Source organism: Belonocnema kinseyi, chromosome 10 (assembly GCF_010883055.1).
Source record: "Belonocnema kinseyi isolate 2016_QV_RU_SX_M_011 chromosome 10, B_treatae_v1, whole genome shotgun sequence".
Lineage (NCBI taxonomy): Eukaryota > Metazoa > Arthropoda > Insecta > Hymenoptera > Cynipidae > Belonocnema > Belonocnema kinseyi.
Window position 1 is genome coordinate 8,255,575 of NC_046666.1, and position 26,477 is coordinate 8,282,051.

At 30.6% G+C, this 26,477-nt stretch overlaps 3 protein-coding genes across 3 annotated transcripts in view; all 3 read right to left on the reverse strand.

Annotated features, from left to right (window-relative positions):
* The window catches only part of LOC117182031, a 14,287-nt gene extending 6,653 nt beyond the window's left edge, over positions 1–7,634 (reverse strand). Inside the window, exons 1-8 of the mRNA XM_033375053.1 lie at positions 7,494–7,634; positions 5,115–5,234; positions 4,922–5,039; positions 4,489–4,753; positions 2,660–2,773; positions 2,478–2,568; positions 2,270–2,406; positions 1,975–2,107 (exon numbers count right to left, since the gene is read on the reverse strand). Of these exons, the coding sequence (XP_033230944.1) occupies positions 1,975–2,107; positions 2,270–2,406; positions 2,478–2,568; positions 2,660–2,773; positions 4,489–4,753; positions 4,922–5,039; positions 5,115–5,234; positions 7,494–7,634 (1,119 nt within the window). The remainder of the gene's footprint in view (positions 1–1,974; positions 2,108–2,269; positions 2,407–2,477; positions 2,569–2,659; positions 2,774–4,488; positions 4,754–4,921; positions 5,040–5,114; positions 5,235–7,493) is intronic.
* Positions 1,773–2,562, reverse strand: LOC117181748 (odorant receptor 30a-like). Its single transcript, XM_033374712.1, has 4 exons — positions 2,478–2,562; positions 2,270–2,406; positions 1,975–2,107; positions 1,773–1,877 (listed from the first exon to the last, which is right to left on the reverse strand). Exons 1-4 carry the CDS (start codon positions 2,505–2,507, stop codon positions 1,827–1,829), a joined length of 351 nt encoding a protein of 116 aa, XP_033230603.1. The 5' UTR covers positions 2,508–2,562; the 3' UTR covers positions 1,773–1,826.
* A 7,152-nt stretch (positions 7,635–14,786) lies between the features above and the next one.
* Positions 14,787–20,249, reverse strand: LOC117181012 (odorant receptor 9a-like). The gene is made up of 9 exons (XM_033373580.1): positions 20,109–20,249; positions 17,803–17,922; positions 17,610–17,727; positions 17,176–17,440; positions 15,653–15,766; positions 15,472–15,562; positions 15,264–15,400; positions 14,969–15,101; positions 14,787–14,871 (listed from the first exon to the last, which is right to left on the reverse strand). Exons 1-9 carry the CDS (start codon positions 20,247–20,249, stop codon positions 14,821–14,823), a joined length of 1,170 nt encoding a protein of 389 aa, XP_033229471.1. The 3' UTR covers positions 14,787–14,820.
* Between the last annotated feature and the right edge of the window lie 6,228 nt (positions 20,250–26,477).

Consider the following 26,477-nt stretch of genomic DNA (forward strand, 5'->3'; position numbering starts at 1 on the left):
CCTGGAGACTTTTCTCGAAGTCCCCCTGTTTTGTATGCCTCTTCTCTGGGGAAAGGTTACTTTGATAGCATCCTCTCCCTATTACATCCTCACCCTTTTCTAGGATCACTGCCTGTTTTGTATACCTTTTGCTGCTGTGAAAGTGCACCTCTTATGAGTTTCGCCCCTTACAACCTGAGGACAAAATATTAGTTTTATGATCACTTTAAGGGTAAATCTATTATGCAAAAGAAAATTATTTAAAAAAAATTAGTCAAAGTAGGCAATGTAGCCTGCTAAAAAGGGTTTCGTAGCCTATTGAGACGCAGATGAGTCATTCAAACTTTCTTCCACACATTCCCACCCAACCTCCTCTCTCTTCGCCCCTACTTCCTCTAACACTTCAACCTTCGTTATTTTGACATCCCCTAAAGATGCAATTAAGGAACTAGACAATTGCTAACAACTAAATTCACAATCGATTTTTCGATTAGTATATTAGCGTCGAAAGTCACTTCAAAATAAGTGTCGAAAGCCTGCCCCACCAGAAAAAGTATTTTAATTAATTTTTATGGTTGTTTTCCTTAAAGATATAAACTAACAAGAAAATCAAAATTTCATAATCAATTACACGCAAGACCTCTTGATGAAACTATCGACGTCAGAAATCACTAAAGAATAAATTTAGGGAACATCCCTACATTCAAATGTCCTAGAATTTATTTTAAAGATTGTTTTAACACTCCTGAAACATTCAAGCAGCCAAGAAATCGACATTTCCAAAAAACTAAAACCAAATGAGATTTTCTACTCAAGCTCTATTGTGGTACAAAATTAGTTGCAAATAAGTGCAGCAAGCGTCCCCTACTAGGAAAAGGGTTTATTGTGATTTCAAAGGTTGTTTCAACATCCTCTAAAGATTCAAGTAAGGAATTCGAACCCATCCTAACAACCAAATCCACAGGAGATTTTTTAATTAACATATAAGTTCTGGAAATCATTTCAAAATTAGTGTTGGAAGCATCCGCTACCAGAAAAAGTGTTTTTATTTCGTTTTAGAGTCGTTGTAACATTCTTTAAAGATAGAAATTGGTAAAACCATCGATATTTCCTAACAACAAGCCCACGCGCGAATTTTTATTAAACTTTTAGTGTCAGAAATTACTTTAAAATAAAAGCAGAATGCCTATTTTACCAAGAGAATTGTTTAAATTTATTTAAAGGAATTTTTAAACAACCCTCAAAATAAATTAAAAAATTTTCCTGCTAAGTGATGATTCTCACACTGATTGTGAAGGGATTTATTAAAAACTTAAAAATTGCATGCTTTCATAAACCAAAAGTAATTTTAATGATTTTTTAACTCGAATCATGAGACAACAATTGGAATTTCAACCTTTAAAAATTGTAAATATTTATTTAAAATTTCACGTTAGAAGTAGAGAAATTTATAATGAATATTAATAGTTTACTTAGACGCGTTTCGTCAGTCAGTTGAATTTATTTTATCTAAAATTAAAAAAAATTCAATGATTACATTAAATTATCTCATCTTCTTAAAATTATGAATAATGATGATAAGTTAGAAAATCGACCTGAAAATACTTACGTCTGTATATTCTTAAATCATCCATCTTACTTTCGAAAAATATATTTGTGTAAACGAAAAAAATTGCAAATATTTTGAAAATAGAGTAGACATTATATTCTGGACAATAATATATTTCCTTCTAAACATCAAACATTTACATTATTCTTCATTTTTCCATAGTGAAGTCCGTAGTAATTTTGTCATAAATTCCATAATTTTAATAATAATACGATAATTTGATCAATTAAAGAAAAAATCATCGCATTGAAATGAGCACAGTAAAATAAGACGATGCAGTTCGAATAACCTTAACAGAAAAGAACAAGAACTTAGATAAATAAGAAATGCTAAAATTAAAATAAATAAAAGTATTTAATTCAATTAGGAATATTGTTATTTCTTACCTTGCTGAAACATTCCATTGACATTACGTAAAATTTTCCGGCTGTGATTTTGCATGGTTTCGAACTCCTCATTATTATATAAAGTACGGCTTTTCTGTTCGATGCTGACATTTGATACCAACCACTTTTATAACTAAAAATAGCAGTAAAAATTGTATTAAAATTGCTGTTTCTAAGTACTAATAAAATATAAAAACTCTAAAAAATTTCGAATCAATTTAAATTTATATTATTTTTTTCTACACAAATTTATTTAAAATTAAATTTTAATTTTTTTAGGATATTAAATATTTACGCTGATTCGGATATCATTAAACTGTGATCCACTAATCTTTGCGCTGGCACACTGTTAAATAGAAGATGAACCACCAGTAAAATGGTATAATTAGTATACTTAACGACATCATCAATGCTGCCTAATTTTAACACAACCTAAAAACAATTGTATTTTACGAGTAAAAATTGAAATGATGTAAACAATCAAAAGTATTGTTCAAAAATACCTGAAGTCCAGTGATTGATAGAACAAACATATTTACTCCTGTTAGAAAAAAGAAGTAGACTGTATACGTGTTTTCTATATCTTCGGCATATCTTGAAAGAATAGTTGCATAAATCATAAGCTTAATGATATTATAATAAAATAAAAGGACTGTCCATATTTAAATAAATATAGAATACTAACTTAAATACATTATTGTGTTGCGTAATGCAGAAAAAAAGTTCTTCAGTTGCATTCTTTTCCATTTGTTCTTTATCATCCAATTTATAATCCTTTATAATATTCTCTAATCGATGTCTTAAATACGAAAAAAATCTTAGAAGCTAATAGTATATTGTTTATCGAAGGCGCAACTAATGTTATTTTCAAGAGGGTGAACTCGCCGCCCGAGCGAAGCGACTGCCACCTCGCTTCGCTCGGGCGGCGAGTTCACCCTCTAACACTGTAACATTCATATTTTCAATAGGATACTTTTTTCCTACTCTCTTTGAAAAAAGAATGTTAAGAAGATAAAGGATGTCTGGTGTCCTTAACAATTTAAAATTATAATTAGAAGGAAGAAATATCGTACTTAGCAGAAGAGAGACTGTGGGGTCCAGCATGCAATTTTTTAAATGATAAATATAATTTTCAAGGAGGGGGGGGGTTCGGACAAAAATGATATTTTATAGTTTAAATTTGTTAAATTTCTTCTAATTTTGCCAAATTTAATTGACGAAAAATATATTTACAGGCTTATTACAGGAAAGTAAGATCCAGAAAATGAGCGAAAGTCAGGAAATTTAAAAACTAGAAAAGGACAATCAGAAAGATTTAGGGAATGTCAGGAAAAACTTTATATGAAGATAATTTTATTATTTTGTGGAAAATTTAAAGATCTTTAAAAAATTAATTCTTTTTTGTTTCAAATTCGTCTGTTTGCGTAGACAGTTCAACTATTTTGGTAGACATTGCATCTTTTTTTATTAAAAATCACGACTGTTTTGTTAAAAATTAGTCTGTTTTGATTGAGGGTTAAACTGTTTTCTTGAAAATTCGGCTTTTTTGGTTCAACTAAGCTGTTTTTGGTTTAAAATTAATATCTTTTTCAGTTTGACCTTTCAGTATGGATGTTCGGTTTAACAGACCGCATGGTCATGCAGCATAATTTTGTTATCGACAAGTTCACATGAACTCTCAAAATTTCTCAATATTTTAGGAAACATTCGCCATTTTTAGTAATTATGTTATTGTCATGACACTTTTGCTCACTAGGGAGAAAAAGTGCCCTTTATAGACTTCTGACAGGGGTTATGAAAAGTTAATTTTTTTGATTGATTGCTTATTTCAGTTCAGAAACTTTTTTTGTAGAATTTGACTATTTTGGTGATCATTCGTCTTACGGACAAGAAATTTATACATTTTAGGGTAATTTGTTTTTTCTTGACTGATAAATCTTTTTTACATGATAAATCAACTATTTTGCTGACATTTTTTTATTTCATTTTTTTTATGAATTCATAAACTATTAAATTTTTCTTCGAACAATTTTTACGGAAATTACTAGTTTTTTTGAAATTTTATTTTTCTGACTGAGGATTCAACTATTCTATTTTCTGGTTAAAAATTGTTGTATTTGGTTGACAATTCGTCATTTTTAAAAGACTTAATCTTGTGGGTTGAATATTCCACTATTTCGTCAAAATTTTTTTTTGGTAGTAAATTTATATTTTTGATTTAAGAACTCAATCGTTCTGAAGGAAATTTTTCTTTTTGACTTAAAAATTAAACATTTTAGATTTTTTTTCCCCTCATTAACTGAAAACTAAAAGTCACTAAAAGTCTTGAAAATCAATTTTGAAACCAACGTTTTTTTGCATTTGCATGATTAAAATCTTAGTTATAGGTTTGTTTTTACTCTTGGAAGAAAAATATAAAACAGCCAGGGAAAAATAAAAATCGGTCATGAAAAAGTCAGGGAAAGTCAGGAAATTTTTAAATTGGGATTTTGAAGGAACCCAATAAATGCTCACCCGATTGCTGAAAATATTCCGCAGACATGTTGCACATAAACGGCATACATAGAATCAACACTGACCGTTATCGTGAAATTGAAATAAAGACAAGCAGCATTATATACATAAATATAGTAGAAATATTTTTCTTTATCAATTCCAAAATCTTCAGGCATAACATATTTTTTCGGCCGGGTTCCATTTGATAAAGGTGAAATTGAGTCAAGCATCTGCGGCGAAAGTGTAAAGGAAAGATAGGAAACAACTGAGCAATATGTGGCAACTAAAAATATTTAAATAATCATACATTATATCAACTGAAGAAAAATAGTTTCCGTAAATTTGTATCATTTCTCACTAATTTATAAATGTTTCTGTACTAAGAAAATATCTTGGTAATAAGACATTTTCGTATTTATCAGAGGAAAATTAATTAATGTAGAAAAATCACCAGTGTACATTAATGTGAGCTGCCTTCCTTCTTCAGCATATTTTTGCAAAATTCGCACTTCCGGTTCATTTGACCAAATCTGCCAGTCGTTTTTGATTTTTTCTAAAAGGTTTTTCATCTGAAATATTTTTAAAAAATATTTAAATTCTACGAGAGTTGTTCTTAATTATACGAATTGAATTAATTTATTTACATTTTTATTCTTGTGGAAACCACTGCTTAATTTTATTATAGAAAGAAGCATGCTTGTGATGATGACGAAACTTTCGATCATTTCATCGACGTTTCCCCAAACAACATAAAATCGTCTGTACTAGAAACAAAATATAATAAAAATTATTAAATTCTTTTAAATTTCAAGTTGCAAAATATTGTATTTTCAAGAAAACAGTTGAATTTCCAATAAAAAAAGAATAATTTTCTACCAAAACAGATGAATTTCCAACTAGAGTTCAGCTTTCAAGTGGAAAAGTCGAATATTTAGAAAACAATGGACTTTTAATCCCAAAAAGATCAATTTTCAACAGAATAGTCGATTTTTTTAACAAATAGTTACATTTTCAACCAAACGGTCAAATTTTCTAACAGAGAAAATAAAACTTCAATCACAAGCGGTTAAATTTTTAAACAAATAATTGAATTTTCTGTGCAAACCGACGATTTCTCAACAAAATTGTTGCATTTACATCTTACAAAGATGAATTTTCAACCAATTGTTCGAATTGTTAAACAAAAAGGATTTAACTTTGACCAAAAGCATTTGCATCTTGAACTTAATAATTAAATTGTCAAGCCAAGAAGACGAATTTTTTAGAAGGCAGTTGCATTTTCAATTCAAAAGACCGAATTTTCTATTCAAAAGGACAAATTTCAACAAAGAAGTAAATATTTCGAACAAGAAAGATGACTTTTTAATAAAATACTTGAATTTTAAATAAGAGAAGAAAATTGTTAACAAAATATTTGTATAAACAAAAAAGTTCAACATTCAACCATGCAGTTAAAATTTTAATTTAAAAAGGAATAATTTTAAACAAAAAATTTAATAATTAATATTTCAACTAAAAATTATTTTAATTTTAAATAAAAACCGGTTAAATTCCACCAAAAAGGCAGTTTTTCAACAAAATAGTTTAATCCGCTACCAAAGCAGAACAATTTAAAAGTTTGTTATGATAAGCTTGTAGGGTGTTCAAAATGCAATGTTTTTCTTGTTTTGACTTTTTTTATATCGTATGTTAATTTTTCTTTGTTTTTCGGAATTTTTAAATTACTATAACTCCGATCAATTTTTTTATCAAAAAAAGTTATAACCACAGATTTTTGCTCTTTTTGAGTATTAATAATGATCGTATATAGACTTTTTAAATATCAAAGAAAGTGGTCTCAAAAATGTTTAAAATGCTCTAACTTTTTGAATTTTTATCCAAAACAGCTGGTTCACGAACTTGACCTTCAGCTTAGGACACTCAAAAAGTATACCAAAGGACAAAACGTGGACTTTTGACAAAAAAAGAGACAAAAAAAGTTGAACCAAATTGTTCAATTTTGAAGGTAAAAGCTAAATTTTCTTCAAAACAGTTAAATTTTCTACTCAAAAATAGAAATTTTGTAACTAACCGGTGAATTTTCAAGCAAATAGTTTAATTTTTTCACCCAGATAATAAAATTTTTAAACCACAAAGTCGAATCTTCCACGAAAAAATTAAATTTTCAAACTGAAAATATGAATTTTCAAAAGAAAAATTATTTTCAAATAAATTGTCGAAGTTTGAACTAAAAATGGTCACTTTTCAACTAGAGGGTGTAATTTTCAATTAAGAAAATTAATTTTATAAGAAAAGAAAATTACAACAAAGTCATAAATGTACAGTGAAATTGTTGAATTTGCAACTGAAAACGAACGATTATTTATCAAGTAATAACTGAATATTTAAAATTGCAGATAAGAAAATTAATTTTTGACCAAAAAAGAACGATTTTTCAAGAAAGAAGCCTAATCCCAAACTAATGAAATTAATGCTTCCAAAAAATAGCTTAACATTCAACCATTTACATGAATTTTCAACGAAAGAACATACATTTCAAATAAAATAATTAATAGTTAACATTTAAAAAAAACGATCAACTTTCAGCAAAAAATGCATTATTTATATTTTCAATTAATAAAATTAATTTCTAACTAAAGAAAAATGACTTTTCAACAAAATAGTTCAATTTTTTAAACAAATAGTAAACATTCTTACTAAAGAAGATGAATTCTGAATTAAAGATAAAATAGTCGAATTTTTAATTAAAAAGAATGGACTTTTAACGAAAAATAATTGGATTTTCTTATTGGGTTCGATCAATACAGTCCGGATTTAAACAAAAAACGAGAAAATATAGGAGGTGTCTTGGAAAGGCCTTACTTGTAAGAACTAAAATAATTCATTTAAATTTCTTCAAGCATTCAAAAAAAATTGTTCTTCACATTCATATTTCATCTTCCCAAAATTGGAACTTCAGCTATTTTCAAACGAGAATATATTTATTAATTTCTGAAACATTGAAGAATAAATTAGAAACTTACTATCAGAGGAATGTTGCTGCCCCAAATAATGAAGAAGATGCATCGATGAAGAATTTTTTCAAAGTTTGATTGATAAGGCCAAAGTCCTAGAGCAGACAAGAGAAACTTATTGAGTCTAAAATAAGGATGATGGAAGTCCATGCTTCGGCAATGTCTGTGGAAAGACTGGAGGGGTATGCCGTACAATTGAGTTCTTTCACCCTTTCTAACATCGACCCATCATATTCCTTAAATATAAAATTATGAAGTAGATTTAATGGCCCCAATTTAATAATCCACTCACCTTAGCTGTGACGATTGATTGCGAAAATTATGGCCACATGAGTTCTCCACTTTTGCATAATAAAGTAGAGAATAGTACAAAATAGCGATTTATTCTTAGTATTTCCAGGTGTTCCTTCTATATGACATGTTGCAATAATTATTTTAATTTCATATCCATGCGGCGTCTGGTATTAACTGAAATACTGACGTGGGAAAGAAGCTCCTGGCTTTTGCATTATGAAATAAGGGATTCCAATCTGGGGGTGAACAATATTTAGTAAAAGACGCTCGCATCAGTCTTAAGTTGGACACCTGACGGTTAGGAATCCTGAATATTTTTTAAATTGTCTTATTTTTCTGCTGGAATGGAAATATCTAAGATGAACAATTATATCAGAACTAAGAACAAAATATTTGAGGAGTAGACGTTGAATATTACAACGAGCTGTATTTATTCGATAATCTATTACAATATAAGGAATATCCCTTTGAATGTAAGTATCATCATAATTACTAGTTTAGGTAAATACGATTTCGTTGGAGATATCGATATTTTATATTAAAAATTATTCTCAATCACATCCTCTCCCTTTCCAGGATCACCTCCTCGTTTTTAAATTCCATTTTCAGAGGAAGGTAACTTTTGGTGGCCACCACATCTAGTCACACCCTCATCCTTTTCCAGCATCACCCTCCGCTCGTATACCGCCTTTTGGGGGAGGGTAAGTCCAAAGACACCCACCCCCAGTCACATTCTGCCCCCTTTCCAGGATTTTTCTCTTTTTTTTATGCCCCTTTTCTAGGAGAAAGTAACTTCGATAAAACCAATTCTCAATCACAATATACCTACTTTCCAGAACCACATCCACTTTTTTTTTGCACTTCTTGGGGAGTCTAAATATGGATACACCCACCCCTAGTTACAAAATCTCCTAATTCAGGAGCCCCTCCACCGCTTTTTTATCCCTTTTTGAAAATAGAGTAATTTCAGGTCCGTTAAGCTGGCAGGACCACATTGAAAAAATGAACTGCAAACCTATAGGGAATTTAGTGCTCATTGATGGCTAATTTAATGCCCCATTGCCAAATTTAATGCTCTTTATTTAAACAAAAAAACCAGTGGTCATGCTAGCTTAACGTTAAGATAGCAGGAACACACCGAGGAAGAAACGACTTAGGCATTATTTCTTTCCACAATATTGTAGGGCTCATTTAGGGCTCACCTAATGCCCTATTGTCAAATCTAATTCTCCGCAATTTTTCAAAAAAACCTGTGGTCATGCTATCTTAACGTTAAGATAGCAGGACCACAAAGAGAAAAAAACGACTTAGGCATTATTTCTTTCCACAATAATTTAATGCTCATTTAGGGCTCACTTAATGTCCTATTGCCAAATTTGAAGGTACGCATTTTTTTAAAAAAACCTGTGGTTCTGCTGTCTTAACGTCAAGCCAGTAGGACCACACAGAGAAAAAGACGACTAAGGCATTATTTATTTCCATAATCATTTAGGTCTCATTTAGGGCTCACTTAATGTCCTCTTGCCAAATTTGATGGCACGCATTTTTTTCTTAAAAACATGTGTTCTGCCATCTTAACGTTAAGATAGCAGAAACACACAAAGAAAAAAATGTTTGGGACAATATTTCTTTCCACAATAATTTAGGGCTCATTTAGTGCTCACTTAATGTCCTATTGCCAAATTTGATGGCACGCATTTTTTTCTTACAAATATGTGGTTCATTTAGGGATCACTTAATGCGCTATTTTCAAATTTGATGCTCCGCAGTTTTTCGAAAAAACCTGTGGTCATGATATCTTAACGTTAAGCCAGCAGGACCACACAGAGAAAAAAACGACTTAAGCATTATTTCTTTTCACAATAATTTAGGGCTCATTTAGGGCTCATTTAGGGCTCACTTAATGTCCTCTTGCCAAATTTGATGGCACGAATTTTTTTCTTAAAAATCCGTGTTTCTGCCATCTTAACGTTAAGATAGCAGGAACACACAAGAAAAAAATTATTTGGACAATATTTCTTTGCACTACATTTAGGGATCATTTAATGCTCTCTTAATGTCCTATTGCCAAATTTGATGGCACGAATTTTTTTCTTACAAACATGTGGTTCTGCTATCTTAACGTTAACCTATCAGTACCACACAGAGAAAAATCCATCAAATCAAATTTGGCAATAGGACATTAAGTGAGCCCTAAATGAGCCCTAAATTATTGTGGAAAGAAATAATTCCTAAGTCGTTTTTTTCTCTGTGTGGTGCTGATAGGTTAACGTTAAGATGTCAGAACCACATGTTTGTAAGAAAAAAATTCGTGCCATCAAATTTGGCAATAGGACATTAATAGAGCACTAAATGAGCCCTAAATGTAGTGCAAAAAAATATTGTCCAAATCATTTTTTTGTGTATTCCTGCTATCTTAACGTTAAGATGGCAGAACCACAGGTTTTTAAAAAAAAAATGCGTGCCATCAAATTTGGCAAGAGGATATTAAGTGAGCCCTAAATGAGCCCTAAATTATTTTGGAAAGAAATAATGCCTGAGTCGTTTCTTTCTCTGTTTGGTCCTGCTGGCTCAACGTTAAGATAGCATGACCACAGGTTTTTTCGAAAAATTGGGGAGCATTAAATTTAACAATAGGGCATTAAGTGAGCCCTAAATGAGCCCTAAATTATTGTGGAAAGAAATAATGCCTAAGTCGTTTCTTTCTCTGTGTGGTCCTGCTAGCTTAAAGTTAAGCTAGCATGACCACCGGTTTTTTTGTTTAAATAAAGAGCATTAAATTTGGCAATGGGGCATTAAATTAGACCGAAATGAGCCTTAAATTCCCTATAGGTCTTCAGTTCATTTTTGCAATGTGGTCCTGCCAGCTTAACGGACCTAGTAATTTCGGTGACTTTCACACCTGTCATACCTCACCCCTTTCAGTGATTATCTCTTTTCAGAATTACTCGCTTTTTTAAAAATCTTTTCCCATAATTTTTTATACCTCTCCTCTAGGAAAAGTAATTTCATCGAGAATTGCCTCCAATCGCATCTTCACCTTTTCCAGGATCACAATGATTGCTCTTTTATATTTCTTTTTGAGATGATATTAATTTCGGTGATTCTCACACCTTTCAAACCCTCACCCCTCTCCGATATCGCTCTCTCCTTTTTTTTATATCCCTTCTTGATACGAGAGTGACTTCGTGGTACCTAAACCTAGTCATACCTTCACCCATTTCCTATCATAGCCCCCCCCCCTTTTTATACCTTTTTCTCTCATTTTTAGAACTCTTTCGCTGAGATGAAATGACTTCGGTGACATCCATCCCCAGTCAATCTGTTCCTCCTTTCCAGGATCCCGTATTATTTTTTATGTTGGGGGGGGGGGATGTTTGAAGACTTTTCCAGAAGTCCCCCTATTTTTCATACCCCTTCTCTAGGAAAAAGTGACTGGTGGCATCCACCCTACTATTACATTCTCACCCTTTTCCAGGATCACTTCTTTGTTCGTGTGCTTCTTCTTGGGGAAGAATCTGTCCGGTGACACCCAATCCTCGGTCCCATTCTCCTCACTTTTTAACCCCCACCCCTAGTTCTTATATTCCTTTTTTAGGGTAGATAGACCAGACATCTAGTAGTATTTTAATTGACCCATAAGATCACATTTTGAAGCAAAATGTCCAAATTCATAACAGAATCTTTTTTAAAGTTTAAAAAAAATTTAATTTAATTTAATTTTTCTCTTGGACATATTGTTCTAAAATGTGCTGGAAAGGGTAAACAAAATATTTAGAACTTTTCAAAAATATTCTCCACGGCAAAAAATTCCTTTTCCTTGCCTTTTTTTTGTCTAATTTCGTGATTCGGCTGTTACTTTTACGAGGTGCATCGAATCACATTTCCGCCTGCTGATGTCACGTCGACACTCTCTGAGTACTAACCATCTAGCAACCTCGGTGACCTACACGTATTACATCCACCCTGTTAAACCACAAGTACTTTACGTACTAGTAACTCCACTTTACAAAAGTAATTTGTCTATTACTATTATTTTTTTAGAGTCAATTTTTTTTTTATTTATTAGCTAATTTCCCTATCGTAAAGAGGCTTGGGCTGGACAAAATTTCGCCTTTTTTTTTGACTTTCCGGAAATAATTTTTAGCACTCCTATTTATTGAGCCTACTAAGGCGCTCAAAATTAAACTATTTCCGTAGAAGATTGAACTATTTTCCTGAAAATCCATTTTTGTTTGTTTTTTAAGAATTCAATTTTTAACTGAAAAATTAACCACTCCATTTTTTGTTAAAAATGTATCTTTTTGGATTAAAATGATCTTTTTGGTTGAGAATTGATATTTTGTATTTAGAAATTAAACTGGTTGTTCGAAAAGTTATCTGCTTTGTGAAAAATTCACCTTTTTTTAACAAAATTAATTTTTATGGTTAAAAATTCATCTTTTCAGCATTAAATTTAACTATTCCATTTGAAGAATATCATTCTAGTTAAAAATTCATTAGTTTTGGCTGAACTTTAAAGTTTAACCTTCTTGTTTAAAAATATTTCCTTTCCGGTTAAAAATATAAGTATTACAGTAAAATATTTATCATTTTAGTTAAAAATTCATCTTTTAGTTTGCAAATAAAATTATTTGCTTAAAAGTTGAACTTTAATAAGTTTAGTTAAGAATTCATCTGTGTGATTGAAAATTCATTGTTTGACTAATAATTCAATTATTTCATTTTTGGTCAAACCCATACCGGTTTCCAGCACCGCTCTCTCCTCTTTTCTTCATATGCCTTCTTGTTAGGAGAGTGACTTCGGGATAACTATACCCAGTCATACCCTCACCTCTTTTCAGGATCACCACCCTTTTTATACCTTTTTCCTTCATTCTGGATTGCCCTTCTGTGGGTAAAATGGCTTCAGTGACATTCATCCCTAGTCACACTTTTCCCCCTTCCTAGGACCTTACCTCCTGTTTTTTTATATTTTTGTGGGGGGGGGGGGGGGGGATAAATGTGTCGAATTTTCCAGAAGTCCTTCTATTTCGTATATTCCTTCTCCGGGGAAAGGTTACTTTGGCGGCATCTACCCCCGACTACATCCTCACCCTTTTTCAAGATCACTGTCTGTTTTGTATACATTTTGCTGCGGTGAAAGTACACGTCTTATGAGTTTCTCCCCTTACAACCTGCGGACAAAGTTCGAGTTTCATGATCACTTTGAGGGTCAATTTATTATGCAAAAGAAAATTATAAAAAAAAAATAGTCAAAGTAGGCGCTGTAGCCTACTTAAAAGGGTTTCGTAGCCTATGAAGAGGCAAATAAGTAATTCAAACGTCCTTTTTTCACACATTCCCTCCTCGGCTACCCCTATATATTCCACTACTTCCCCCAATACGTCAACCTTCGTTTCTCCTTCCTTTCTCATCTTCTTCCTCATTTACTGGGTTGTTTTGACATCCCCTAAAGATGCAATTAAGGAATTCGAAAATTGCTAAAATCTAACTGCACGGGCGATTTTTCGATTAGTATATTAGCGTCGACAGTCAGTTCAAAATAAGTGTGGCAAGTCTGCCCTACCAGAAAAAGTATTTGAATTAATTTTAATGGTTATTTTCCTTGAAGATGTAATATAGCAAGAAAATAAAAATTTCCTCATCAATTACATGCAAGGCTTTTTGATGAAACTATTGGAGTCAGAAATCACTAAAGAATAAATGTAGGGGACATCCCTACATTCAAAGGTCGTTGAATATATTTTAAGGTTTGTTTTAACACTCTTCAAACATTGAAGCAGCAAAGAAATTGACATTTCAAAACAACTAAAATCACCTGAGATGCTCTACTTAAGCTCTATTGGGGTAAAAAATTCTTTTCAAATAAGTGCAGCAAGCGCCCCCTACTAGGAAAAGGATTTGAAGTGATTTCAAAGGTTGTTTCAACATCCCCTAAAGATTTAAGTAAGGAATTCGAACCCATCCTAACAACCAAATCCACAGGAGATTTTTTAATTACCATACAAGTGCTGAAAATTTGTTCAAAATTAGTGTTGAAAGCATCCGCTACCAGGAAAAGTGCTTTTATTTCGTTTTAGAGTCATTGTAACATCTTTTAAAGATATAAATTGGTAAAATAATCGACATTTCCTAACAGTCAAATTTATTATAGAGTGATTTCCGACAACAATAGCTTCATTAAAAAATCTCCCATGGTTTTGGTATTTTAAAAATATCGGTTTTCTTTCTTGAATATTTGAGGTATGTTAAAACAACCCTCAAAATAAATTTAAAAACTTTTCTCGCTGGGTAATGATTTTCACACTTATTGTAAAGTGATTTATTAAATACTTAAAAATTGTTTGCTTTTATAAACCAGAAGTAATTTTAATGATTTTTTAAATCGAATCATGAGACAACAATTGGAATTTCAACCTTTAAAAATTGTAAATATTTATTTAAAACTTTACGTTAGAAGTAGAGAAATTTTTAATGAATATTAATAGTTTGCTTATACGGGTTTTTTCAATCAGATGTAAATTTTTCACATTTGGAAAAGATACCACAAGTGCATCGTACTATTAATGAATAATGGTGCTATTCCTGCAACTTTTTCGCCTATGTCAAAAATAAGGAGCGAAAAGTTTAGTAGTTTCTTTTTAGTGTCAGTCCTGATATCTGGAAATGAAATTTCCAGATTAAAGGTAAACTTTATTTTATCAAAAATTAAAAAATTTAATTGTCACATTAAATTATCTCATCTTTTTAAAATTACAAATAATAATGATACGTTAGAAAGTCTACCTGAAAATCCTTACGTCTGTATATTCATAAATCATACCTCTTACTTTCAAAAAATAAATTGGTGTGAACGAAAAAAAATTGCAAATATTATAAAAATAGAGTAGACATTATATTCTGGACAATAATATATTTTCTTCTAAACATCAAACATTCACATTATTTTTCGTGTCTGCATAGTGAAGTCCTTAGTAATTTCTTAGTGAATACCATAATTTTAATAATAATACCATAATTGGATCAATTAAATCAGAACTCATCGCATTGAAATGAGCACAGTAAAATAAGACGATGCAGTTCGAATAACCTGAACAGAAAAGAACAAGAACTTAGGTAAATAAGAAATGTTAAAATTAAAATAAATAAAAGTATTTAATCTAATTAGGAATACTGTTATTTCTTACCTTGCTGAAACTTTCCATCGACATTACGTAAAATTTTCCGGCAGTGATTTTGCATGGCTTGGAACTCCTCATTATTATAAAAAGTACGGCTTTTCTGTTCGATGTTGACATTTGATACCAACTACTATTATAACTAAAAAGATCAGTAAAATTTGTATAAAAATTGCTCTTTCTAAGTACTAATAAAATATAAAACCCCCAAAATTTTTCGAATTAATTGAAATTTATATTAATTTTTCCGACACAAATTAATTTCAAATTAAAATTTACTTTTTTTAGGATATCAAATATTTACGCTGATTCGGAAATCATCAAACTGTGATCGACTAATCTTTGCGCTGGCACACTGTTAAATAGAAGGTGAACCACCAGTAAAATGGTATAATTGGTGTACTTAACGACATCATCAAGGCTGCCTAATTTCATCACAACCTAAAAAAAATTGTATTTTGCAAGTAAAAATTGAAATGATATATACAATCAAAAGTATTGTTAAAAAGTACCTGAAGTCCAGTGATAGATAGAATAAACATATTTACTCCTGTTAGAAAAAAGAAGTAGACTGTATAAGTGTTTTCTATATCTTCGGCATATCTTGAAAGAATAGTTGCATAAATTATAAGTTTAATGATATTATAATAAAATAAAAGGACTTCCATATTTAAATAAATATAGAATACTAACTTAAATACATTGTTGTGTTGCGTAATGCAGAAAAAAAGTTCTTCAGTTACATTCTTTTCCATCTGTTCTTTATCATCCAATTTGTAATCCTTTATAATATTCTCTAATCGATGTCTTAAATACGAAAAAAATCTTATAAGCTAATAGTATATTGTGTATCGAAGGCGCAACGAATGTTATTTTCAAGATGGTGAACTTGCCGCCCGAGCGAAGCGAGGCGGCAGTCACACCATGCAAAATAGTCGTACGCCCATTATACACACTTTACATTAATCTTTTCAATAGGATACTTTTTTCCTACTCTCCTTAAAAAAATAATGTTAAGCAGATAAAGGATGTTTTATGTTCTTGACAATTTTAAGTTATAAGTAGAAGGAAGAAATATCGTACTTAGCAGGAGGGAGATTGTAGGGTCCAATTTAATCCAATTTATCCAATTTAATTGGCGAAAAATATATTTACAGGTTTATTATAGGAAAGTAAGATCCAGAAAGTGAAGGAAAGTCAGGGAAATTAAAAGCTGGAAAAGGACGCGTAGAAAAAGTCAGGGAATGTCAGGTAAAACCTGATATGAAGATAATTGTATTATTTTGTAGAAAATTCAACGATCTTTAAAAAAGTCATTCTTTTTGGATTTAAATTCTTTATTTTGCGTTGAAAATTGAGCTATTTTAGTAGACACTGCCTCTTCTTTTATTAAAAATCACGACTGTTTTTTAGAAAATTAGTCTGTTTTGAGTGAGGATTCAACTATTTTATTGAAAATTCGTCTTTTTTGGTTGTTGAATTTTTTTTCTCATGAATTCAACTGTTTTTAATCAGAAATTAAAATCCCTTTTGTTTAAACATAAACTATAATATTAAATTTTTCTTTGAACAATTTTGTTGAAAATAATTAGTGTTTTTGTTAAATTTTGTTCTTCTAACTTAGTTTCTAACTATTCTTTTTTTTTGTGGAAAGTTCATATTTTTTTATTGAAAATTCATGATCTTTTTATTAAAATTTGTCTTTTTTTGTAGAAAGTTAATCTCCTGTGTTGAAAATTCAACTATTTCATTAAAAATAAATTTTTTACTTCAAATTATCTATTAACTTTTTTGTTACAAATGTATCTACTTCAGTTAAGAAATTTTGTATTTTTTTGAAAATTGGTCGTTTTTTAGAGAATTGATCTTGCGGGTTGAAAATTCCACTATTTCCTTAAAAAATCATTTTTATCGGTTGAATATTCATTATTGATGATAAAAACTGAAAATTTATTTTATTTTGTCTTTTAAATTAGACATTAAGATTTTTTTCTTTATTAACTGAAAAACAAACGTCACTTAAAGTGTTTGAAATTAATTTTGAAACCGACATTTTTTTGCATTTTCATTATTGAAATCTTAGGTATATGTTTGTTTATACTTTTAAAAAGAAAATATAAAACAATCAGGGAAAAATAGAAATCGGTCATCAAAAAGTCAGGGAAAGTCAGAAAATTTCGAAATTGGGATTTTGAAGGAACCCAATAAATGCTCACCCGATTGCTGAAAATATTCCGCAGACATGTTGCACATAAACGAAATACATAGAGTCGACACTGACCGTTATCGTGAAATTGAAATAAAGACAAGCAGTATTATATACATAAATATAATAAAAATATTTCTCGTGGTCAATGCCAAAATCCTCAGGCAAAGCATATTTTTTAGGCCGGGTTCCATTTGATAAAGGTGAAATTGAGTCAAGCATCTGCGGCGAAAGTGTGAAGCAAAGATAGGAAATAACCTGGCAATAAGTCGCAACTGAAAATATTTAAATAAGTCATACATTACATCAACTGAAAAAAATAGTTTCCGTACATTTGTATCATTTCTCACTACTTTATAAATGTTTCTCTACTAAACAAAATTTCTTTGTAATAAAACATTTTTGCATTTATCATAGGGAAATTAATTAATGTAGAAAAATCACCAGTGTATATTAATGTGAGCTGCCTTCCTTCTTCAGCATATTTTTGCAAAATTTGCACTTCCGGTTCATTTGACCAAATCTGCCAGTCCTTTTTGATTTTTTCTAAAAGGTTTTTCATCTGAAATATTTTCTTAAATTATTTAAATTGTACAAGAGTTGTTCTTAATTATACGAATTAAATTGATTTATTTACATTTTTATTCTTGTATAAACTACTGGTTAATTTTATTAAAGAAAGAACAAGGCTTGTGATGATGACGAAACTGTCAATCATTTCATCGAGGTTTCCCCAAACAGCATAAAATTGTCTGAACTAAAACAAAATATAATAAAAATGAATAAATTATTTTAAATTTCAAGTTGCAATATATTGCATTTTCAAGAAAACAGTTGAATTGCCGAACAAAAAATTTTCTACCAAAACAGATGAATTTCCAACCAGAGTTCAGCTTTCAAGTGAAAAAGTCGAATATTTAGAAAACAGTGACTTTTAATCCCAAAAAGAAAATTTTTCAACAAAATAGTTAAATTTTTTAAGAATTAGTTAAATTTTCAACCAAATGGTCAAATTTTCTCACAGATAAAATAAAACTTCAATCACATACGGTTGAATTTTTAAACAAATTTTTATTTTAAACTTAATAGCTAAACTGTAAAGCTAAGAAAACGAATTTTTTAGAAGGCAGTTGCATTCTAATTTCAAAAGACCGAAATTTCTATCCGAAAGGACAAATTTCAACAAAGAAGTAAAATTTTCGAACAAGAAAGATGGCTTTTCAGTAAAATCGAATTTTGAATACGAGAATAAAATTGTTAACAAAATAGTTGTATTAAGAAAAAGGTTCAACATTCAACCAATTAGTTGAATATTTATTAAAAAAAATAATTTTTGATAAAAAATGTAATAGTTAATGTTTTAAGTAGAAATGATCTTAATTTAAAATAAAAACAGGTTAAATTACACCAAAAAAGGAAATTTTTCAACAAAATGGTTTAATCCGCAACCAAAGCAGAAAATTTTTTAAGTTTGTTGTGATAAGCTTGTAGGGTGTTCAAAAGGAAACGTTTTTCTTTCTCTGACTTTTTTTATATCGTATGTTCATTTTTGTTTATTTTTCGGAATTTTTTCATTGCTATAACTCCGATCGCTTTTTTTGATCAAAAAAAGTTTTAAGCACAGATTATTCCTCTTTTTTAGTACTATATAACAGACAGACTAACGAACGAACAGACAAACACACATTCGTGGAATTTTTTTTATTCAGGGGGTCTCATAACGTGGAATTTTGACAAAAAAAGAGAGAAAACAATTTGGACCAAATTGGTGAATTTTTAAGGTAAAAAGGCAATTTCTTTACAAAACAGTTGAATTTTCTACTCAAAAATAGAAATTTTTTTAACCAAAAGGTAAATTTTTAACCAAATAGTTTCATTTTTCCACCCAACTAATAAAATTTTTAACTCACTAAGTCGAATCTTCCACAAAAAAGTTAAATTTTCAAACCAAAAATATGAATTTTAAACTAAAAAATTAATTTTGTAAGAAAAAAAAATTACAACAAAGTCATAAATTTAGAGCCAAATTGTTGAATTTGTAACTAAAAACGATCAATTATTTATCAACCAATAACTGAATATTTAAAATTGCAGATAAGAAAATTAAATTTGAAGCAAAAAAGAACGAATTTTCAAGAAAGAAGCCCAATCCCAAACTAATAAAATTAATGCTTACCAAAATAGTTTAAAGTTCAATCATTTACATGAATTTTCAAGAAAAGAAGGTAAATTTTCCATAAAAAAATTAATAGTTGAATTTTAAAATAAACGATCAACTTTCAGCAAAAAATGCATCAGTTATATTTGCAGTTAATAAAATTAATTTCTAACTGAAAAAAAAACATATTTTCAACAAAATAGTTCAATCTTTAGCCAAATAGTAAATAGTTTATGTGCTTGAAGTTCTGAACGTTCAAATGAACGAATTTTTTACTGATGACTTTGTAACTATAAAAATAGTTAAAATGTTTGTTAATTTTTATTGTAAATAATATATTAACTGAAGATCAATTATAATGCATTTTTTATTATAGTTGGAATAATATTTATAGATAAAATAGGATTGGGAAAATATTTCGTTCACTTGAATGTTCAGAACTTAAGGTACATAATATTTTTACTAAAGGAGATGAATTCTGAACGAAAGATAAAATAGTAGAATTTCTAATTTAAAAAAATTGACTTTTAACGAAAAATAGTTGGATTTTCTTATTTTGTTCGATTAATACAGTCCCCATTTAAACAAAAAACTATAAACTATAGGAGGTTTCTTGAAAAGGCCTTACTTCTAAAAACTAAAATAACTAAGTTCAATTTCTTCAAGCATTTAAAAAAATTGATCACATTCATATTTCATCTTCCCAAAATCGGAACTTCATCTATTTTCAAACGAGAATATATTGATTAATTTCTAAAACATTAAAGAATAAATTAGAAACCTACTATCAGAGGAATGTTGCTGCCCCAAATAATGATGAAGATGCATCTATGAAGAATTTTCTCAACGTTTGATTGATAAGGCCAAAGTCCAAGAACAGACAAGAGAAACTTATTTAGTCTAAAATAAGGATGATGGAAGTCCATGCTTCGGCAATGTCTGTGGAAAGACTGGAGAGGTATGCCGTACAATTGAGTTCTTTCACCCTTTCTAACATCGACCCATCATATTCCTTAAATATAAAATTATGAAGTAGATTTAATGGCCCCAATTTAATAATCCACTCACCTTAGCTGTGACTATTGATTGCGAAAATTATGGCCACGTAAGTTCTCCACTTTTGCGTAATAAAGTAGAGAATAGTACAAAATAGCGACTTATTCTTAGTATTTCCAAGTGTTCCTTTTGTATGACATGTTGAAGTAATTATTTTAATTTCATATCCGGTGACGTCTGGTAATAACTAAAATACTGACGTGGGAAAGAAGCTCCTGGCTTTTGCATTATGAAATAAGGGATTCCAATCTGGGGGTGAACAATATTTAGTAAAAGACGCTCGGATCAGTCGTAAGTTGGACACCTGACTGTTAGGAGTCCTGAATATTTGTGAACTTCTCTTATTTTTCTGCTAGAACGGAAATATCTAAGATGAACAATTATATCAGAACTAAGAACAAAATATTTGAGGAGTAGACGTTGAATATTACAACAAGCTGTATTTATTCGATAATTTATCACAATTTAAATAATATTCCTTTGAATGTAAGTATCATCATGATTACTAATTTGGGTAAATACGATGTCATTGGCGATATCGATATTTTATATTAAAAATTATTCTCAATTACATCCTCTCCCTTACCAGGATCACCTTCTTTAATTCCTTAATTAAATTCCTTTTTGAGAGGAAAGTAACTTGGGTGGTCACCACATCTAGTTACACTCTCATCCCTTTCCAGCATCCAGGGTAAGTCCCATTCCAGGGTAAGTCCCATTCCAGGGTAAGTCCAAAGACACCCACCCCCAGTCACATTCTGCCCCCTTTCCAGGATTTTTCTCTTTTTTTTATGCCCCTTTTCTAGGAGAAAGTAACTTTGACAAAACCAATGCTCAATCACAATCTACCTACTTTCCAGGACCACATCCACTTTTTTTTTGAACTTCTTGAGGAAGCTAAATATGAATACACCCACCCCCAGTTACAAAATCTCCTAATTCAGGAGCCCTTCTTTCGCTTTTTTATATCTCTTTTTAAGAAGAGAGTAATTTCGTTGACTCCCACGCCTATAAAACTCTCATCTCTTTCCAGGGTCGCTCTCTCCTCTTTTTTATATCTCTTTTCAAAAGTAGAGTGACTTCGGGGATATCTACACCTAGACGTACCCTAAACCCTTTCGCCCATTATATCCCTTTTTGAAAATAGAGTAATTTCGGTGACTTTCACATCTGTAATACCCTCACCCCTTTTAAGGATTGCCCCTTTCCAGAATCACACTCTTTTTTTTAATCTTTTCCCTTAATTTTGTATACCTCTTCTTTGGAGAAAGTGATTCCAGCGAGAACAACTTATAATCGCTTGCTCACCCTTTTCAGGAGCCCACCAATTGCTTTTTTATATTTCTTTTTGATAAGAGAGTAATTTCGGTGACTCCCTCACCTTTTAAACCCTCACCTCTTTCCAGAATCGCTCTCTCTTTTTTTTTGGCATCCCTTCATGATAACACTGACTTCGGGGTACCTGAACCTAGTCATACCCTCACCCCTTTTCAGGATCACCAATTTTTTAAATATGTTTTCCCCTCGTTTTTTATATTCCTTCCCTAAGAAAAGTGACTTCGGCGAAAACGGCATCCAATCGCATTATCGCCCTTACGAGAATCACTTCCGTCGCTTTTTATAACTCTTTTTGAGAATAGAGTATTTTACGTGACACCCACATCTGCCAAACTCTTATACCTCTTTCCAGGATCGCTCTCTCTTTTTTTATATCCCTTCTCGTTAGGAGAGTGACTTCGGGGATACCTACACCCAGACATACGCTGAACCCTTTCACCTTCGATATCCCTTTTTGAGAATAGAATAATTTCGGCGACTTCTACTCCTGCTATACCCTCACCCTTTTCAAGGATTACCCCTTTTCAGAATCACTCCCCCTTTTAAAGTCTTTTCCCTTAATTTTATATACCTCTTCTCTGGAAAAGTCATTCCAGCCAGAACAACCTTTAATCGCTTGATCACCCTTTCCAGGATCACACCCATTGCTTTTTTATATTTCTTTTTGAGCAGAGAGTAATTTCGGTGACTCACACTCCTTTTAAACCCCCACTTCTTTCCAGGATTGCTCTCTCTTCTTTTTGGTATCCCTTCTCGATAGGATAGTGACTTCGGGGTACATATACCCAATCATACCCTCACCGATTTCCAGCATAGCCCCCCTTCTTATACCTTTTTCTCTCATTTTTAGCACCCCTTCGCTGAGACAAAATGATTTCGCTGACATCCATTCCCAGTCAATCTGTTCCCCCTTTCCAGGACCCCGTATCCTTTTTGTAATGTTGGGGGGGGGGGGATAAGTCTGAAGACTTTTCCACAAGTCCACCTATTTTTCATACTCCTTCTCTGAGGAAAAGTGACTGGTGGGATTCACCCCACCATTACATCCTCACCATTTTCCAGGATCGCTTCTTTGTTTGTGTACTTCTTCTTGGGGAAGAATCTGGCCGCAGACACTCTATCCCCGCTCACATTCTCCTCACTTTTTAACCCCCACCCCTAGTTAATATATTCCTTTTTTAGGGTAGAGAGACCAGACATCTAGTAGTATTTTAATTGACCCATAAGATCACATTTTGAAGCAAAATGTCCAAATTCAAAACAGAATCTTTTTTAAAGTTTAAAAAAAATTTAATTTAATTTAATTTTTCTCTTGGACATATTGTTTTAAAATGTGCTGGAAAGGGTAAACAAAATATTTAGAACTTTTCAAAAATATTTTCCACGGCAAAAAATTCCTTTTTCTTGCCTTTTTTTGTCTAATTTGCACAAAGATTGTTATAAACGGGTTTTTTGAGATTGCTGCTTTCAAATTTGACGTCAAAAGTCGCAAATTCAAAACGGCGGATCCACTATGGCCCTAAAAATGGTTGTATTTTTACATAATTATCTGAAACTTGATATGATGTAGTTTTTTCAGTCACTGATTTCGAATTTGATGTCAAAATTTACAAATTCAAAATGGAGAATCTAATATGGCGGAAAAATGGTAATTCATTTTTTAATATTTTGGTTTGAAACTTGTAAAGCTCATTCTATTGAGAAAGCTCGAAACGTCGGAAAAGAAATAAAGTGAAAAGAATAACCCTTTGAATAAATAATTTGAGATTTTAATTAATTTTTTGTAATTATAGGAATTTCCCTTGTTGGACCATGTCTTTGACATCATGGGGGCCTGCAAAGTGAAAACTAAAGCAGGCTGTCGCATTAAAGTGCCAACTGTAGGCACCAGGCAGTGCTATAAATCTTCATACAGGTACATTTCGTGGTTTGGCTGTTACTTTTACGAGGTGCATCGAATCGCATTTCCGCGTGCTGATGTCACGTCGACACTCTGTGAATACTAACGCTCTAGCAACCTCGGTGACCTACACGTTTTACATCCACCCTGTTAAACCACGTGTACTTTACGTACTAGTAACTCCACTCTACAAAAGTAATTCTTCTATTTCTATGATTTGAAAAAAAATCAAATATTGTTTTATTCATCTGCCAATTTCCCTATATTATAGGAGCTTGGGCCGGAAAAAATTTCGGCTATATTGATGACTTAACGGAAATCATTTTCAGTATTTTTATTGATCGATCCTACTAAGTGGCTCCCTTTGGTTGAAGCTTTATTTTGATATCTTTCAGAAAAATTTCGCTGGGAGCTCAAATCCCGCCATCGGCAAATTTTTTTCGATTTTCTGTAATAATATAATCCTTTCTGTAGTAGTTCATTGTAATATATACTAGAAAATGCATTAATGTTGTCAGGGTGGCGACTAAAAATTATACTATTTCCGTAGAAAATTGAACTATTTTACTGAAAATCCATTTTTGTTTGTTTTTTAAGAATTAGATTTTTAACTGACAAATTAAACACTCCATTTTTTGTTAAAAATGTATCTTTTTGGATTAAAATGGAATATTTGGTTGAAAATTCATCATTTGTATTTAGAGTTTAAACTAGCTGTTCGAAGCGTTGTCTGCTTTGTGAAAAATTCACCTTTTTTGTACAAAATTAATCTTTGTGGTTAAAATCTCATCCTTTCAGCATAAAATTTAACTATTTTAATGAAAGCTTATCATTCTAGTAACAAATTCATTAGTTTTGGCTGAACATCAATTTCTTCACCTGAAAATTTAACTGTTCCGGTTTGTGTTTAAAATTTATCTTTCCTAGTTCAAAATTCAACATCCTGAATGAAAATCTGTCTTTTTTAATTGAAAATTCAACTGTTTTATTGCCAAATTTACATACTTTGCTTAAAGAAATCGATTTTTTGGTAGCAAATTATGTTTCCTTTTAAGGGTAGTCTTCTTGTTTAAAAATATTTTATTTTCTATTAAAAATTCAAGTATCACAGGGAAATATTTATCATTTTAGTTGCAAATTCATATTTTAGGTTGTAAATAAAATTATTTGGTTGAAAGTTGAACTCTTATAAGTTTAGTTAAGAATTCATCTCTTTGATTGAAAATGAATTTTTTGACTAAAAATTAAATTATTCAATTTTAGGCTGAAAAATTATCTTTTTTTAGTATAAATCAAGCTTCTTGGGTGAAAATCTTTATTGGATATGCATGGAACCGTTTGGTTGAAAATTAAACTATTTTGCTAAAAAGTCACAGTTTTTTGTTGAAAATTCTACGGTTTTGTTAAAAATTTAAATATTAGTTAGAAAATTTAATTTTTGTTCAAAATTTATTTTTGGTGTTGAAAAATGAACTGAAATCATTTCTGAATGAAAGTTCGACGTTTAACCCTCAAAGTGCAGACTGGGTGATTGACACCCGCAAACATTTTTGAGCTCTTATAAACATACTTAATTTGAAAAAAATGAGTATGTGTCACCATCTACCTTTAACTGAGATCACTAACTGTAAGTGAGGTATATTAGTATAATTTGGCAAGCCTTAGTATACGGGCAGCAACTACCCAAAGTAGACGTTCAAAAATCCGCGGGTTTACGACACCCGCCGTGCACTTAGTGAGTGTAAAAGTGTTTTGAAGCAAATTTTATTGACCAAAATTCATCTGTTTTCAAAAAAATTTGATTTTTTTATATAATAATGCAACTATTTGGTAGAGAATCCAACAAATTCTTTAAAAACTCATCCTTTTTGGTCAAAAATTATTCTTCTTTGCTTGAGTATTCAACTCTTTTGTTTGAAAGATTTGGTTGATCTTTGTTAAAAAATAATTTTTTTCTTGTAGATTCATATTTTTACTTGAAAGTTTACCTCTTTTGTTAAAATGTTAACTATTTTGTTAAAAAATTACCTTTTTTAATTGATATCTCAACTACTTAGGTAAAAGTTAAAGTACATTGTTAAATTATTTTGATTGAAGTTTTATGTCTTTGGTTAAAAATTTAACTGGTTAGTCGAAAAGCCATTCTTTGGTTTAAAATTAATTTTTAACTAAAAATGAAACTTTAAATTTTTTTAGGAATAATCTTTTTTGTTGAATATTCTCTTTTTTATTAAAAAAATTCTAATTTTAGAACATTTTATAAAAATTAATCATTTTTCTCTGTTTAAAAATTCGATTTTTGTATAGTTAATTCGTCTTTGGCTTGGAAGGTTCAACAATTTAGATAAACTTCTATTCTTTCCTGAGTGACAAATCATTATTTGTTATTAATTCGCCTTTTTGTTTTTGAAATATAAACTATGACACTTTTTCATGAATTAATCTTTTTAGGTTAAAAATTCGAATATTATGTTCATATTTTAATTATTTTCTTGAAAATTCATCTTTTATAGTAGAAAAGACATTATTTGTTTTAAACAAGTTAATAAATTTAAAACTTGTATCTAAAATACGGTTTTATTCCGTTTATAAAAGATTATTCTAGTATTGGAATATTAATGATTGAGAAAAACTCAATTTTAGGTAACGAAAAATCAGGGAATTTTAGAAATGAAGTTCTCGGACACCCTGCCGTATTTTCGTTCGATTTCTTCAAATTAGGCTACTATTAGAAAAGCTATTAGAAGAATATTAAGACCAAATTCCTTTGGCATTCATTGGCTTCCATCGAGGGAATTTGATTCTCGTACAAGTTAATTAAACAAGAAATTTTTTGCCTCCAAAAATTAGGACGTGTCAG